Source organism: Anopheles maculipalpis, chromosome 3RL (genome assembly GCF_943734695.1).
Source record: "Anopheles maculipalpis chromosome 3RL, idAnoMacuDA_375_x, whole genome shotgun sequence".
Taxonomy (NCBI): domain Eukaryota; kingdom Metazoa; phylum Arthropoda; class Insecta; order Diptera; family Culicidae; genus Anopheles; species Anopheles maculipalpis.
Genome location: NC_064872.1, coordinates 67,415,540 through 67,432,888, shown reverse-complemented (window position 1 = coordinate 67,432,888; position 17,349 = coordinate 67,415,540). Strand labels below are relative to the sequence as shown.

Below are 17,349 nucleotides of genomic sequence, written 5' to 3'. Positions count from 1 at the left end.
TGGCTTATGACCGTTCTTTCTCGTGTTAACCTGGGGGTTGTATACACATACATATCAGGTGTTCAAGGTTTTACAGGGCTATTCAACATGTAGTCTACATACCCTAAATGCATCAGAACTGTACGGGAGTACAAAAACTATAAGTCTTCCATACAATCAAATGTGTCTTCAAATGTTTCAACACCTATCATGTCCTCCGAGTAAATCAGTACTTTTGAATAGGACCTGTTTTTACGCGGAAACGGTCCGGATCATAAGCCTATAAATGTATGTCTATGCTAGGATCTTCATAGACTTATAGAAAATGGTTCGCGAAGTTTTCACCTCCGAGTTTGTCTGGTGGACTTCTGCAGTGTTAACTAAGATACGCTATCTCCCCAACCAGCAAACTAGCCCGTGTTCATAACAAAGGACTCAGTGAGTCTTCGCATCTCTCTTCACCTGGAATATTGTGCTGATAATTATCTATCTGACAAGCTTATCAGATCGTATAGTTTGATACGGGCTATGATTCATCTTGTCCAGGATTTTCTCCATGTTGAAGACCTGATCTCCTCGGATGTTTTCGACGCATCTTTTCTACGAAAGGAATAGGTGGATCCCCTTCATACATATGGTGTCTAAAATCCTTTCTAATCCAACCCGTCCCGCTCACATGGTACAGCTTTTTCCTTCCTTAATAATGTATGCAACTGAAACGAGAATAATTGTGAGATTTTTCACACTTCATTCACCTACTCCGAACGAATTATTCCCGTACACGGTACGCCATAGTATCCACAGTATTTATTGCCTAACTTGATTTACAACCGGAACCGGAATCGGATTTTAAAACGCTTCGCATCGCTCACTTGCCGGTCGTCCATCCTCGTTCACGTTCCTGCGTTAGCGTGAAGTCGTAGCGGTTCGGATTGACCGCACTGATGGCGTGCTGCTTTACCTCGGGGAAAAATTCCCAACCCTCATCCACGGACTGCTTCTTGAGTGCGCCCGCCACGCTAAAGATCAACCCGGCAACCAGTCCACCGACAACGTTACGCTTCCAGGCACCGTAAACACCGCCAGCTGCAAACGCACCGGCAACATAGTTCCAACCATCATCCCGACCGCGCAGCTTGTTGGCAGCATACGCACCGACGGTAAAGGCCGACGCCATGCCGACGAACGGACCGGTAAAGTACACGTACCGGGCGATGGTGGGCAGGTAGCCCTTCGGTTTCGATACCATCATCACCTCGACGGTGGACCATCCGAGACCACCGGCTAGGGCGTACTTGTTGGTGGCAATCATCTTGCCGAAGAGGTCATCCCCCTCCGGCTTGTCGTAGTAATTGGCCTTTAAGCTCATGGTTGGCTGAAACGGAAACGGTACGCAATTATTGGAAAAGTACAGAGAATTGTTTTTGAAAGGCAAATTTGTAGCTTAATTGGTTTCAAACAAGTTTTATCAACCATAAATCAAATTTATTTTGCTTAAAAAACCGGAGCAGCAAAATCAAAACAAAACACACGATCAGTGCGTTTCCGAGTGAATTGCACCGAGTTATAACAAGAAATCGATTCTTTTTGCACGTATACCAATTCGCAACTGCTTGGAAATCCTTTCGCTGCACATTTGTAGCCAAGAAACTATGAATTTGCCTCGTATTTTAATGAAAACTTACGGATTTTCTTGAGCTAAAGGCGAATTTTTACGTAACTTCAACCCAAAACGTCGTTCATTCGGGACAGAGCAAAGCAGAGTGTAACCTCAAACGGATCTGTCAAGCAGGGTACCTAGTGACGGTAAAACTCTGTGGTTCACGTACGCAGCCAATTGAAATCGTTTTTCGTTATTCTAATGAAAATTTTAGATTTATTTTATTGTTCGTGTAATTTTTTCAAGAACAAAAGAAGAAGAACATCTTATTATTTACAATACAATAATAAAAAATCCCAATACAAACACACGGTGGGTGGTTTCGCATTTTCCCGCCTCTCGCTTGATTATGTCAACTTGTCGAAAAGTTGGAAAATAAACAGTAAATAAAAACCAGCTGATTAGGAAAGTTGTGTTTGTTATTTATCAAAATTATGCGTCTTTTGCAACGGTCGAAGAATTCGGGACGATTATTGCAATAGCTACCCAAGTGTGCTTCATTTAAATACATCGTTTATAAAGTGCACTTGTGAAAGTGATAGTGTATTATACACCGTAGTGAGAATCACCTTGCCCTTTCAGGGTGCAAGGTGCAAGCATCATGAATTGCGTGATATTAAATGCAATCCGTAACGTTCAGGCAAGAAGAAACATGGCTTACCGCTTTTGCTCTAGCACTAATGGATCCGATGCAACGGTGAACAAGGACACCAGTATACCAGAGGTAATGATCAAACAGCAAGCACCAGGATTCAGGATGCTTCGCGAGTTCAACATTTAAACCCGTTGTTTCTTTCCTAGTTTAGCTCCCTCCCGAACCCACCACATGCTGCATGTCCGGGTGCCAGAATTGTGTGTGGATACAGTACGCTGCCGATCTGACCAAAATGCTCGACGATGGAGGCGAAAAGGCACGCGAAATTGTGCTGGAAAAGATTTCCGATCCTAGCTTGAAAATGTTTTTAAAAATGGAACTGCAAAACATACAGCCGACAAAGACGGAGGACCCTACGTGAGGATAGATTAAATTTCGGAAGATTTCTTTATAGATTTTAAAGGTGTAGGTATAGCGATTTCGAACTTTAAAAAGTAAATAAAATATTTAAATAAAGCACAAAAAATACCAACTTCCAGATGAGACTTATGTGATATTAATAGAAGAAAAGTTTCTTTCGTAATCCACAAGCAATGCTAAACAAGAAACCATTAAACAACTGGAGAATATGCACATAAAAACACTTAAATCACCCAAAGCATAGACAACAAAACAAGCCTTCCAAACACACCAATTACAACAAAACAAACGCCCATTTAACGACATAAGATACTTCATTGTATATATATATTTTTAACTGCATTTTGTTGGTCAAATTCAACAGTGTGCGCGTCGACACCGCACCAATACTTCACACACACAAAAAACCAATACTTCACACACACAAAAAAAGTACATCTTTGTTGAGACTTGTGTACTGTTTGTCCTGTTCTTCTGATGATTTAGCTGAAGATGTGATGATACAAAGAAAAGAAAATTCATTTGCAAAATACTAAGTGTATATGCGTGTAAGTCCTGTTTTAGTTTATAAATGTTTCCTCTTAATAAAAAAAACTGTGTGTTTTTCTTAGTTTCCTTTTAAAGCACAACAATCTTATTAATGACGTGAATGAGAGATATTACAAAATTCAAACAAACTAACCTAAGTTTTTGTTTTCCATTTCGAGCTTCGTATTTTTTGTTTATGTCGTTCTGAGAAAGGGGGGAACAAAAACAATGTTTTTAATGATGAAAGATGTCATAAGGCCCCATCACCCTTTTTATATGCTACAACGGCGGTTCGGTGTTTTCCTTTTTCGATAACTGATCCTCACACTTATTATGTACGTTTCGTAAGCAATACCAATACACACACGCGCGGAAGTATATTCGAAGATCGGGAATATAATTTGAATGGAAAATAGAAAAGAAACAAAAACAAAAACGGTTTAACGTGATCTACAACAACTTGGAACTCTTTCTCTACCGTGTTTTGTGTGGGTAGGCCCAAAAATAGTTAAATATGTAAGCATTATTTTTAAGCATAATTATAGCGAAAAAGCCAGCATTTGCTTCACTCACTGCGCAAACATACAGAGCGTACTAGCAAAAAAAAAAATAGTAAAGACGTACAACACACACTATGTTTAGCTGTCCCGCGTGTTGGTGATGATCAATAGACGGCGACGATCATGATCCTCGGTCGAATGAGGTGATTCACGCGCTCAATCCATTTGTTGCTCCTTCTTCCTCTGCTTCGTGGTGATGTCGCTGTTTCCTCGCCTTATATCTCAAGAATGAATTGTGCTTTTCCTTGTTGTTTGTATGTTTGTAAAATCGGTGATCCTGGATATCCTTCCTTCCTTCCTTCCTTCAAAACACATTCAATCAAGCGCACGAGCCAAGCCCCAAACAAACACGACGATACACAAACGCCCAACAGAAAATCTTTTTCTTCTTATCTCTTATACAAAATTTGTGTATGTTTGAAAAAGCAGCATCATTATCGCACAATATTACCATCTCGAACCTATCTCCGCTCTCGAATGCAGCTTCTCGGCCTAATGTATATTGTATGTATTATGTATATAAATCGTAAAAACGGACGACATATACGCGCGCACAAAACCCACCAAAAAGCTACTAAAACAAGCGTAGTAGTAGTGGTGGTAGTAGTAGCAGTAGCGAACACTTTTTAGCTGTATCTGTATCGGGGGTAGAGAGAAAGAAAAAAAGGACGGGAACATGGAAGAAGAACAACGAAACGAAAAACAAAAAGACATAAATTATAATGTATAATAGAACATACTTAGGAGGAATCGATGGGGAGCAAGATGCACCACCATTTTCCTCTCTCTCTCCCTCCCCTTTCCTTGGTTCCCTTTTCCCAACCCAGGACCAACAGATCAGGAAGAAAAGGCAGGTTTTAGTTAAGAAGAAGGAGGTTTTAGTTTGCGTTTCACTTTGTTAGAATGATAATGTTCAAGGGTACACACTGTTAGTACTACTTCTTGGGAAGAGGAGGGCGCGTTAATGCGGTTCTTCTCACAGGAAACTTTGGTATTTTTTTTTTCTCTTGGAAGATGGAAAGAATACAGATGAAGAGGTGTAGTAGTAGTTGAGTGGACACATAAAAGCGTGTAGAAGGAGGTGATGGAGGTGGTGTGGTTGGGAAAGATCAGAGATGATCTAATATCCAGACCTTCTCTGCTGGTTGCGGATGGCGTTAGCCAGACAGCAGGCCGAGATGAGGCCGACCAGCTCGACGGCGGCAACACCGAGCGACACCCAGGCAACAATGTTTCCGGCACTGTCCAGGAACTCGGACAGTCGGCTCAAGCAGCCACTAGCGAACGGAACGCAGAGCGGTGCAGTTCCACCGGTGCTGCAGCACGACTGCGGGAAGTTGACACCATAGTCCAGGAAGCTACGCTTGCCACAGCATTCCAGCTGCAAAATACGAAGCACACACACACACACATTAGTGGAAAGGATTTTTATATGAAGAAGAACAACTTACGTTCTGCTGAATCGAGTTAACCAGATCGGCATTCACCGGATTGTCGCGGTTTTCAAACACGCGCTCGAAGCCCTTCTTGATGGCGGTGGTCACATCGCCGACGAACACAAACACCAGCACAGCGATCACGATCTGGGCAATCACGAGCAGAATCAGGAAGAAGCTATACTGTTTGTGGATGTTTGAACGAGTGTGTAGAAAGAGAAAATGGAAGGAATTAGATATTAGGTTCCGCTGACCCGAAAGAACTACTACTTACGGTCGAGGTCATGCAATACGATTCGCGGATCGCACCACAGCAGCCGAAGAACGAGATGACAAACACGATCGAACCGAACACGATCAGCAGGATGGATGGGGCGACAATGTTGTACTCATCGCTAATTTCACGCAGTTCCTCGAGTTTTACCAGCGAAACGGCACCGATCACGATCAGTGCAATGCCGCAGAGCTGTGGGTAAGGAAAAGGGAGAGAAGGAAAAAAGAAAGACACATCAGGATTAGAGAAAATAGTTGCATTAATCTTATTTGGTAACCGTGTTGGAGAAGCTAAAGCTTGATCAATGCACGCATCATACAGGAAAAGATGTGCATTGAGTTACGGCCGTCAACTACCTCTTAACAGCAAGTAATTGTTCAGAAAGAAAGAGCTGCTACTACATGGCACTGGATTGTAATAGCGCTAGCGAGTAAATCCTGCCAAGTACCCTGACATCTCTTCATCGCTTTAATTCTTGAGCCTAAAGGTCAGGCTGTTCTGTTCTGAGAGGAAGCTAACTGTTCAAAAACTGGGAAGAGAATATTCATCCGTTGTGGATCTCTTCATAACAAAGCAATTATTCAAAAGCAACCTTGCTGAAGGCTTTCTAGTGAATTATTAATCCTGAACATCATAGAGACGATGAGGGACACTACATGAACGATGAATGACAAACACTATTGCTAGAGCTGACTAATGATGAGGTTAGTGTCAAATTTGTCATCCACAACAAGTTGTCCTTTGACGGTTTCCACTGCAAGGGGATAGGTGTATTGAAAAAAAGACTAATTATCACCTTCATCATGAAATTATCAAGCACAGAGCAATGACAATAGATCACAGCAATATGATCCAAGGAAAAAAGGATGTTCCAAGGAGGAATCCTTCTAATTGAAGGATATATCAGAACAAAGTTTTGGCCTACAATGTCTAGCCTTTTGGAGGGATCGTCCTCTTGAAAGGTGTATTGGATGGTTAGGGCTCTTGGTGGACAAGATCTTTATCTTTATGAGATTCTATTTGTAAAGGCTAAAGAATTTTGTAGTCTCAAACTGTAACTTAAAAACTCGAAGGACATCCTCTGGTCAAAGGATGAGCGTGTAAGAAGGAAATGAAAAGGTGAAAGAAAGGATTGCTCTTTTAACATTCAGAACATCCGGTTGGATGTTCTGGTATTTGAGAACCTCCCGAACCACTAGAGGTCGTACAAAAGACCTGCTCCTTTAAATGTATGAGCCTTAATCAACAAATCTGTTGCATCGACTACGTCAGTGCGATAATTCTTCTGTCTGTCTGTGTTCAAGTAAGCTTGAGTACTTCTACGCGCAAGAAGAAGTAGAGCTTTAATCTTGGCCTTTATCAGTATGTTGAGCATGAAGCATATTTTACTGATTTGATAGGGATATATCAATCATTGATACATGTACTGCGATAACGGGTCCGGTGCGTTTACTACTAATCAGTTCCAAAAATAAGAGCGTTATCTTTTGTTTCCAACAAATGTCCTCGTCCCCCCCCCCCCCCCCCACCTGTATGAATGCGAGCGTGATTCACACCACACAACACGCCATATGTGCAACACAAGGTAAGCATGGATTCATTATCGAAAATCTGCCTGGTCGGTGCACTTAATACACGCCCGGTACACATGTGCTCGTGCAGAACACATCACGACCTTTTCCGGTTTGCAACCTGTTGAAAAAGTGTGAAAATTCTAAACTACTTCTGAATTACACATAACGACACATAAACGAAGATAACGCGCGCCGCTCGCACCTCTCAATATATGAGAGGTGTTCTCTACTGTTCGATTTCAAAATCGATCGATCACTCCTTTTGCACCCCTTCATTTTTGCATTTTGAAATGATTTCCTGATTAGATCATTCTACTCCACTTCTAGTTCTCTGTCTACCAACTTCACACCATCAGCTAGGTCAAAAACTGGGCGCACATTTTTCATGCCCTGTGGAGTTGTTGCTTCCTGCTCGTCTCGTGTTTTATTAAACCCATTACATTTTCTTCATCCTTTGCCGGATATGTTACGGAATTCGTCAGGAAGAAGCGAGTAGTAATAGTAGAGCTTCATCAGCAAACCCTTTTCTCAAACACCAACTGCTCCTGCCTCCTTCAACATCCAGAGCAATAACACACAAAAAAGGCAAGAAGCAGAATTCCGTCGCCATTCGCCGCCACTCCATTTAGTGCAGGCGCGCTACTCGCATTCAATCCGCCACTCCAAAAAACAACCAAACTGGTGCCACGATTCTGTGGGTTGAGTAGAAGCGGAAACGGAAAACTCCGACATGGCGTCGCGCATCGTACCACGAGGAGCAGGAGAGTTTGGGGTAGGGGCACAATAGTAATTGAGCCGTTTTCGTTATCCCGCCAAACAAACGCCACACAGCCACCACATCACAGAGAGGAGCTACCTAGGCGAAGTAGTAATACTCGTCTTTCTGAGACAGACTTTTGTCACAACACCCAGGACCAAGGCATTTACTATCGAAAGTTTGATGTGTATGGGAGGATAGTTTTTGGCGTGGTAAGCGAGAGAGTCTGCGCGCACAAGAGTTCGGGGATTTTATGTTTCGGATTTCATGTCACGAGACATAAAACGCCGGCATGTGGATGTTTTTTTTCTGGAGAAGAGTCTTATCATTTTAAAAAAAATCTAAAACCGAGAACTCACTCCCAACCTCCACAAATAGGTGTTCAAATTTGCTGTTTCGTGTAGTGTTTATGACTTCCGTTGGGGTTTTTTTTTATCCCACGCGGCAGCAGCATCTTTTGCTTAATAGACGTCATACATTCTCAGTGACTAATTCCATACCAAGAATTCCAAGATCCCAAAATTTTGGGAGTTATTTTTCCCCCAAAATCATTAAAACAAATGCGTGTGTGTGTCCACGACAATTTGTCGCTTTATATCACGCATATCGGTCAGGAAGCGGCCTCGACAAGTGTTTGATCACATGACAAATTGATGGAGCTGCTGCTGCTGCTATGGCTTTGCTTGAAACGACCATAACGGAGGTTGGTGTGGTCGTCATCATCATCCACATTTGCATACCCCTGAACGATTGGAACCGGACAGAGCCACACCACAACACAAGCGAAAGCGAAGCCGCCGTGTGTGTGCAGCATGATGTCATTTTCGCTGTCGCCGCCAACAACAAAATCGCCTATAAATCCGCAAGGTTCTCTCGCGAGTCAGTATTTCATATTTCCTGTGGTGTATGTGTGGATGTGATTCCCCTTGTCCCTTCTTTTCTCCAGATTTCTTTTATCCACCTCCTGACTGGTTGTGATTGTTGGTGACGAGAGATAAAACACCAGAGGAGGAATGGTTTGTGTTTCGTTTTGTAGGAAAGAGTCACAGCTTGCACTACACTACTGACCTTGGCCATGGAATAGTGTTAATAATTGTCCACAGTACTGGATCACACCGAGACACGCGATGACGGTATGTGGTGGTCTTCCATTGTCAGCAGGAACCAATTACAACCGTTCGCACAGTAGAGCGCCATTATTAAGTATGCAGGACAGGAATTGCCTCATTTATCCGTACAAGAAAAAGGGGGGATTTGATAAAGGGTGGCCGGCCGCGTCTCGTAATGCTGTCACTCATTTCAACGACAACAACAAAAAATGTGTGGAGACAACAATAAGTTGTCCCTCTATTAATCGATATCGAACACCTTGTTCGTCACGTTACCAGCACGGGAAATAATGGCTAACGATCGGGGACGCGCGCGCAAGTGTCTACAGAATTTTGAAGGAAGCATGACATGGGGGTGTGATTGGGGTGTGCTGGTGATTTGCCAGGACTAAATAAACTGACCTCCTTTTATCTCACTTTCCCTTATTTACTCCCTTTCCCCTATATTTCCCTGCTCGGTTTCGGTGGTGGAAATGGAAATCCAGCGGAACCTCCACCAACCTAAACCCCACGTGCCACGTGACCAATCAAATAGACCGCTCAAAGTCACACAAAAAATGAGGTTATTGAAGGTGAAAAAAAACTGAAGTGCGAAAAGGCCACGGGGGCCACGGGGGCCACGGGATATACCTTACGCATCATCATCATTTATTAGGTACGACGAGGTTCGCTCTAGCCTTCCACCAATCAACAGATTTCATTCCCACGCTAAGTTCTATTCTTCTACTCCGTGGCCCACTCTCACTAACCTAATATATCTAGGTCGTGTGCGTGGTGAGCGCATTCTTGCCCCGTCACGATCGGCCATTTATTCCACACAGCACACGGTGTTGTTGTAGGTGATCAGTACACGCGCGTGTTCGCTGCTCTCTGTCCGATGGAAATTATTGGACAAAATTAATAAATATTGTACCAATACCGTCCCAAATGGGTCCCTCTTGGTGAGGGAAGGAAGCTCCCTTTGTATCTTTTATCGACTATTTCTAGTGGAAAAACAGCTCAAATCAAATGAGTGGTTTATGCTCGCTAAATCGTAACCGAAAAAAGCGGATTATATACACGCTTGACGCTCCTCCCAACCTTCGAAGACAGGGAAAAGCGAAAACCCCAAGGAATTTGCTGCTTGGGCTTTGGGGCTTTTTTATTTCAAACGCCATCAAGCGTAAACGACGCAATGAGGGTGGGGCGAGAGAACAATGAAAGAATAATGAAACTAATGATGGATCTACCCAACAACAAAAATGACAGGTTTGGTTCTTGTGCAAAGTAAGCGTAAATTAGAAGAGTATTAAACACGAGAGTGGTTTAACCTAACCTAAAATTCATTTTCTAACATCAAATACTATTGTCGGTTGATGACTAATTCCTAAGTGCGAGGACATAGTGTGCTAGTAGTTCCAGATGTTTTCTTTTTTGAAGTCTTCAACCAAAATACGCTTATTGGAACGTGGAACGTGTTTGCTTTGTGTTCTAGATAGCTCGATCAAGTTTGTTTTCCCCCATTTGGCGCGCACGAATGATCAAACAGCACCGTGCTCAAACAACCGACGATCACGAATGGTTGAGAACTGCGTGCAACCCTCCGCTTGAAGAACATGAAGGCGTTCTAGTTCCATAAACTTTTTACACACAAGGGTACGATGATGATGCCGTCGCTGGTGCTTCCATACAACAACCCGAGGGCGAAGCTATGCGAAGTTATCATGAGGATCTGTTGTGGAGGGAGATTTGTTCACCCTGGTAAAGAGAGAGACTTTAGTTTTGATACGCCAAATGCAACCACCCGTAACCGATCGCTCGATGATCGGTCAGGTCACAACAACAACATGGCGCGTTTTGTTTGCGTTCGCTAATACATGTAGGTGTGCGCGTGAGTAAGCCGCAGCTCGCCTGCCCGCCATTTGCAAATTCTGTATCGATAGTGGAGCGCCAATTTAACGTTCTGCCTCCGGTGTGATCTAGCTAGCGCGCGTCTATAGGTTCCAGTGTGTTTGTGTGTCTGGCGACCTCTCTCGCCTGTCATGTGATGGAGGAAGTGAACCAAGCAATAGAGGTTCGCACACGCTCTTCCGTGATGTGTCATCCAATGCACATAATACAGGGATGATGCTGGCGGGTGAATCGTCAAGAACAAATAGGTACAGTCATCCATCCAACCCCTCTATACACTCATCACCCTGAACGCAAACACGAAATGGTGCCTGTGGTTCACCACCACGGTTTTCGCATGCGCTTCTACTCCGACATTGGTTGTAAGTGATCGCGTACAGACACGATCGCAACAGTAACACACAACACACAAGCAAACAGGTGATTCATTTGCTATGCCTTAAATACTGCTGGGGCCCCCGGCAAATGACATTGAAGTAACCGCGCGAGAACAGCGAGTTTCTAAACGGAAACCACGCCATGTATATATGGAGAACAACGCTTTGCAAAAACGCAACCGGAGTTAGTAGGTGCCCAATAATGTCATCCTCATGGTCCTCTCTTGTGGAGGTTGTGTTTTCGAGTTAGGTTCCTTCCAAAGACTTTGAAGAAAAACGGAATCCAATTAATAATCAATGCCAGACACAGCAAACGCAAGACGGAAAAGAGTTAATAAATTGGAAACATTCTTTTCCCGTGACGACAGAGTGGTGTGCTACCCACTGTACGTGTGCGCGGCTACTGATAATGCCTCCTCTATTTAGATGACCTTCTTTTTTTGCGCAAAATATAATCGATCTTCTGCACGACTGGTTTATATGGTGCTAGCAATCTTATCTGCTAACACAATTGATGCACATCCTGGGTTACAACCTCTATCTCAGCCATGTACTCTACCCCACCGACTGCCGCGGAACTAGGCGAATGGCGTACAACCTCTCTTTGAGTGAGGGTTTCTGGATGTTGTTCTTTTCCTCTGTTTATTTATCCTCGATCGTGAGAATTGTGAGAATAACGTGAGGTTTGTGTGGAAATAAATCGCCATTTTTTTCCTACATTTTATATACACACAAAACAAACAATTTCTAAATATTTATACTTCACGCTTCTTGTGGCGCAAATTACAGCAGTGGAAATTGAATTGTAATCAAAGTTCCACTTATTTTCCATTTTACTCAATGCTCTCCTTTTTCTGCATCATTTGAAGCACCACGCGCACATATATACAAGTATGTTTACCGTGGGGGGGTTCCGGTGCCAATCAATTCAACCTATAGATATGCGGTTACGCAAAGGTTTACTCATCTCTTATCGATCACCTCCAAGGTGCGGTGGGGTGTGTTGTGTGTGTTGGTCTCCCGTTAGTGATAAGATATCCGCCGTATGGTTGAAGTGTTTTAGGAAAACCCGTGTGCATCCCGTAAAATTGTCCATATTTCATGTTTAGGGGTACTAAACGATATTGAGTTAATGAGGAACATGAGCGTTTTGTCATGTTATTCAGTAAGTTACACTGAGTCATAGATTTATAATTATTTGAGTGGATGACGAGACATTACTACGTCGTCTAATGTTGCTTTTATTCCTAAGTGCTTTATAGAAAACACCTCTTTTTATAACTCTTGCCTACCAGCGAAGAACAGTGAATTCAATTCAATAAACACACAAGCAGTGTAAACCCTTGTACTTTTCTTCGGGTTGGAAATGACTTTTTTTCGATCCAGTCACAAACATTAAATCCCAGTCTCACACCCAATCACAGAAAGGGCCTAAATTTGTTTATTTGTTTACATATCGGTCAGTTGAAGCAAACGCTATTGTGTATAAATCAAATGTCCGTCATAAGATCTGCTTAGGCTTTTGACTGATTTCCCACCCACAAAGTTCTCTAAAAAAAATGAATTGAAATGTCGAAGAGAGCGATCATTTGTTTACATTCGTGCGTCCGATTGAAGCGGGAAATGAAATTGGAGTAAAGAAACTCGTATAACTCGTAACTTGGTTTTATGATTTCTTGCTTTGCACTGGCCGCAACAAAAGACAATGTAGTTGCTGTAGTACTGTAGTTTTCCAAAAAAAAAAAAGCATAAACAAACTTGAGAAGACGCGCGCGCGTGTTGCATTAGCAAACTCTCGGGGACACGGATCGTGGAGTTGAATAATTAAAAATTATCACGTGCTTCAATCCACGAAACTATCTCTTCTTGGAAGGGCTTAATACTTAATCTGACTGCTGAGGAAGCTTAAACGGACATCAACTATCGTCAATCAGTGGGGAGGTGTATGTAAAAGTTATTAAGATGCGCTTGAAAAACTGGCAAATTACAATTTTACAACCACCATCTTGATAAGCGAAGTGTGTAAGGCAACACACGGTAAGCTCATCATAGTAAGGTCGTGGTTTTACGATAGGGAGGGTGATGGTACCGTGTGTGTATTTACGGAACTTATCAGATATGGCCGGACATGTGCCGCCGCACCTTCAAGTGCGCTACATTCCGTCCAGCTCCAGTAGCGCAGGAACGGCACGCTATCGTTGCCAAGTTTATCTTTTGATAAGACAATGCTGGCATATTTTTAATTCATCTACACAAGATGGTGTTTTGCCAGCAATTGAAAATGTGACTAATACTCGGCCGAGAGAATGGAAGCAAGTGCAATTCCACTCGAAACCCGCGCAGTGTGCACACAATTGGTGCAGAAGGAGAGCTCGAATAGAGGAGACCTGTTGCTTCTTTTTTAGCACACCGCAAAAGCCAAACGAAACTGCCAAGTTGGAGAAGCATATAGAAGTATTGCTTGGCATAAAGCTATTGCAGGGGGCGCCAATGTAAAATAAACAACCAAAACTCACCGCGTGGATGAGGTCATCATCGGCGTGCGTGAGCGTGTGGAATAGCGTTCGAAGACGGGTCTGACTAACTTAGTAAGCCTTGGCATGTTGATATAGTTGCTAAAAATCTGTAGCTTACTTTGATGGATTCGAATAAATCTAGAACGGCTATTTGATTCTGCACTTTGTGACTTTCTTGAATTACTTAAGCTGGGATATAGTAAGTCCAGCATACTGAAGACACAGACTACTTGTATCAAAATTTTTAAAAAGGGAATATTAATCCAACACACACGCTCAACGCATCCATATATTGCAAGATATATGCGTGGCGTCGTGTTCCCATATATGAGCATATCACGATTGAAAAGAAAGGGGATGTTAAAATGTCCATATCCAACTCAAGAAACAAGCACAAGAAGAAACACGTTGCCACTTTCCTCTGTCGTCAACATTTTTTTTTCGGTTGGCTTCAGAGAAGTAAGCCTTCCTTCCCACTAAGGGGGTGTAGTATCAGACAAACCAGCGAAAAGAGAGTTGTTCGGTAGAACCAACCCTCCTGCGGTTGTGTGTGCGTGCGCGCAATCGTCTATTTACGTAAGCGTGTTTGTCAGCCCCACAAACACATCAAAACTCGTCCCATTCTTCCAGCATGATCTTCGCGCGGTGGAACCTACACACCTTTACAGGCACGATATGTTTGTGCGCCGCGCGTTTCGCTTTATTTTTCCACTCAGCTCGCGGACTGTGCGTTTGGGGCTACGCTCTCACCGCATTTTTCTGACATATGGGGGTTTGTGTTCGAAGGTTCGGGGAGAACAAAACTAGTGACAACGCCCGATTCCCAAATGGGTTCTGCGAGTGCCTGTGCAGTTGTTTCACCCAAAATCCATATGCTTCTCACATCCTGTGTACGTGGGGGTGTTGCTACTTTTGCCGTATATTAAACGCTTCTTCTACAATCTACAATGACACAAAGAAACATGTTAATCGAAAGATTTAAAAAATAGAGAGGAAAAAACGCCACAAGCTCTTTTGGCTAGTGTGTGTTATGGGCGCCGGTATGAAAATTATTACACCCTCTATAGGTTTTTTGCTTCCCTTATCGCACAAGTAAACAATACTTAGTCACAATATATGCCAAATATACAAAAAAATAACTCACCGCATATGCTTCTTCGGCCACCATCTGTAGCCGTTAGCATGACCGCGTACGCGGTGTCATGTGCTTGCGCTATTTGTTCGACTGTGACGTTTGTTGTCCTTCGCGAATCCTTTATGGTGGTAGCCGTGCGTGCACTTGCATGTTGGAATTTTGAAGGTGATAATAATACTCACCTACATATAAACCACATTTGGCAAAACAAAGGATATGTGTCCCATAGACGTGAGGCAGATGCGCATATCAATTGAATTCCGAGGAGACAATGAAACACTCCAAAATGGAAAATGTTCATATGGTACAGGAACATACAAGTCCAGTGTCCCGTACGGCAATGTCGAACCTTCTTCAAATGTTTCAAATCATCATAAGGGACGCTCTTGTGCTTGTTTTATGAATAACTCATTCCTCATATCAAATGCTAGTTGTGATAAGTGCATTTGATTATTTATAAATCTGTAAAGGAGTCTTTTTCATACCATTTTTGTTAGTTTCTCTTGGGAAAAAGCTCTTTCTGAGGGGGTTCTTTGGACAGCATTTTACATGCTTTTATCATACGTTGGAAAATATCTTGATCTTGAATCATATTTCAATAGTGCGACACCATCCGGCATCGTTCAATTATGTGCCCAAATTCTTCCACATGAAGACGATTCATTTTATAGCGTGACCCCTAAGGGGAGAGTTCGTCGCATTTAATCCAATAATTGTTATTCGTTATTTTCCAATCGAATCGATCTCACAACATCAAGCTTCCTCTCGTAAATATTTCAAAACAAACGTCCGACGGCGTAAAACGAAGTTCGATAGAACTTTTTGTTTTACTCTTTCCCAGCCCAGGAAATGGATTGTTTTCGGTTTCTTTTCACGTTCATTTTCGATGGAATTCGATGGTTCGTGCTAAAAGAAACAAGAGCGCAACAGATTTTCGATTCAGTAAAATTATTTTAAATTCCAGCAGTCGCGCGCGCACTCTCCAAGCAAATCAAACACAGCAGAGTTGGCCTTTACATCAAGGTAAACTTCTTCCAGCAAAACCGCACTGGAATGTTTTCTTCCTAAAAAAAAAAACAAAGTAAACGCGATTTCCTTTCTTCCCTTATTTTCTCCCTTTTTGTCCGACAAACATTAAACACATAAAAAGGGGAAGCCAAAAGGTCCACATCAGACACAAACACAAGCACATATACGTCGCCTGCAGTAGAGCATGATGGGGAATTGTATTTACGCATCGGTTTATTTGATGATGGGTGAATGCTGGGATCTGCAAAAAACCTTCGCCGATTTGTTACAAACAAAGACGCGTTTCCTTTTGCTTTTTAAGAATCTCTCAATATGTTTATTGTCAGTGCGGTTGTGTGTGTGTGTGTGTGTTTGGTAGCATAGTGATTCATATGTTGCTTTGATTGCTTCGAACAGCCGACAAAAAGGAAACGCGCGCGCGATTCAAAGTGAAACATGACCTGTTGGTTGGTTGGCTAAATATAACCTCTCTCACACATTTCTATCCCGTCTGTTTAGGTTTTGTGCTGCGCGCTACGTTAGTTAAGAGGGGGAGACACACAAAAACAGCACCGTAAAATGGGGTGCCCGGGAGCGCCACTAACCAAACACGTAGTATACAGACGCAGAAGCCGGTTGTTTTAGCAGCCGGTGATGAAGTTTTAACCGTACCCTCTACTTTCTGCCTAGAGTGTGTGTCCGCACCACGATCACGTACATTATGCATCCGAGACAAACACTGCAACTCGGTTGCATGATTCGATAAAGAAGGGAGAAAAACAAGTTTTCAGAGACACTTTCCCTTTTATCGACGACCAACTGTCGTAGCGTTTCGATGATCTCAGATTGGTGCACCCGCCTTCTGCCCGCTTGAAAAGAAAAGGAAATACGTCTGCGCTAGACTTACCGAGCACAGCAGGTTAAAGATGAAAAGTAGATACTTTATCGTCGAATGTCCACAGTTGAGAGCCATTTTGCACCGGAATGTTGTTGTTGTGTTCGGCTTGCTGTTGGTTTATTTGTTTCCTCCTAAAGAGCTAGAAACCACAAAATCTCTGGTCACTACGACTAAATCAACTTGAAGGATAACTCGAAGGAATGGTAGGTGTAGAAGGTGCGTAACGAACATGCGGTACGCTAAGGGGTAGGAGGAGGCTTCAACGGTGCTCAAATTACAGCACACACAAAAACCGATCACATGAACAACACTCACAGAAGAAGAAGGTGTAAGGGCACACACGCACCTAGGTCGTCGGTCTGGTGAAGTTTGTAACGGACGGAGCAGGACTCTGCTGCGCGCTGGTTTAAACGGTTATTGACGGCGTTTGATTATCCGTACACACTTTATTCCTTCGTTGCAGCACAGTTATCATAAATGATAACGCTACTGAAGTCAATCACTCACCACACACACACACACAGTTCACACGTCCTGCGAAGAGATTATTAATGCCGCTTGTTTGAGGGCACACGTACGTTACGAAAGTCACGTCTTTTCGCACCAGTGTCGAGAGCAAGAATGAGCGTGAAC

General features: G+C 42.9%; 4 protein-coding genes across 5 annotated transcripts in view; 2 read left to right on the top strand and 2 right to left on the bottom strand.

The window, feature by feature from the left end:
* Positions 1-17,349, top strand: part of LOC126562150 (multiple inositol polyphosphate phosphatase 1) — a 222,946-nt gene that overhangs the window by 101,898 nt on the left and 103,699 nt on the right. The gene's annotated exons all lie outside the window — the stretch shown is intronic.
* Positions 842-1,727, bottom strand: LOC126563168 (uncharacterized). The gene is made up of 2 exons (XM_050219790.1): positions 1,665-1,727; positions 842-1,354 (listed from the first exon to the last, which is right to left on the bottom strand). The coding sequence occupies exon 2, from the start codon at positions 1,346-1,348 to the stop codon at positions 848-850; it is 501 nt and encodes a 166-aa protein (XP_050075747.1). The 5' UTR covers positions 1,349-1,354; positions 1,665-1,727; the 3' UTR covers positions 842-847.
* Positions 2,220-2,655, top strand: LOC126563353 (oxidoreductase-like domain-containing protein 1). Its single transcript, XM_050219989.1, has 2 exons — positions 2,220-2,363; positions 2,446-2,655. Exons 1-2 carry the CDS (start codon positions 2,241-2,243, stop codon positions 2,653-2,655), a joined length of 333 nt encoding a protein of 110 aa, XP_050075946.1. The 5' UTR covers positions 2,220-2,240.
* LOC126562945 (23 kDa integral membrane protein-like) lies at positions 4,330-16,850 on the bottom strand. Of its 2 annotated transcripts, XM_050219550.1 has the most exons (5): positions 16,726-16,849; positions 5,453-5,644; positions 5,194-5,361; positions 4,876-5,123; positions 4,330-4,378 (listed from the first exon to the last, which is right to left on the bottom strand). In XM_050219550.1, the coding sequence occupies exons 1-5, from the start codon at positions 16,789-16,791 to the stop codon at positions 4,369-4,371; spliced, it is 684 nt and encodes a 227-aa protein (XP_050075507.1). In that variant the 5' UTR covers positions 16,792-16,849; the 3' UTR covers positions 4,330-4,368. The 2 variants fall into 2 exon arrangements, with proteins under 2 accessions (XP_050075507.1, XP_050075506.1); XM_050219549.1 differs by lacking the exon at positions 4,330-4,378 and having other exon boundaries at positions 4,858-5,123; positions 16,726-16,850.

Excerpts from the sequence above, each read along its gene's own strand:
- LOC126563168 (XM_050219790.1), bottom strand. The coding sequence starts at position 1,348 with ATGAGCTTAAAGGCCAATTACTACGACAAGCCGGAGGGGGATGACCTC.
- LOC126563353 (XM_050219989.1), top strand. The coding sequence starts at position 2,241 with ATGAATTGCGTGATATTAAATGCAATCCGTAACGTTCAGGCAAGAAGA. Across the intron at positions 2,364-2,445 it reads AGGACACCAGTATACCAGAG|CTCCCTCCCGAACCCACCAC; the intron begins GTAATGATCAAA and ends TTCCTAGTTTAG.
- LOC126562945 (XM_050219549.1), bottom strand. The coding sequence starts at position 16,791 with ATGGCTCTCAACTGTGGACATTCGACGATAAAGTATCTACTTTTCATC. Across the intron at positions 5,362-5,452 it reads CGTATTGCATGACCTCGACC|TATAGCTTCTTCCTGATTCT; the intron begins GTAAGTAGTAGT and ends ATCCACAAACAG. Across the intron at positions 5,124-5,193 it reads TTAACTCGATTCAGCAGAAC|CTGGAATGCTGTGGCAAGCG; the intron begins GTAAGTTGTTCT and ends CGTATTTTGCAG.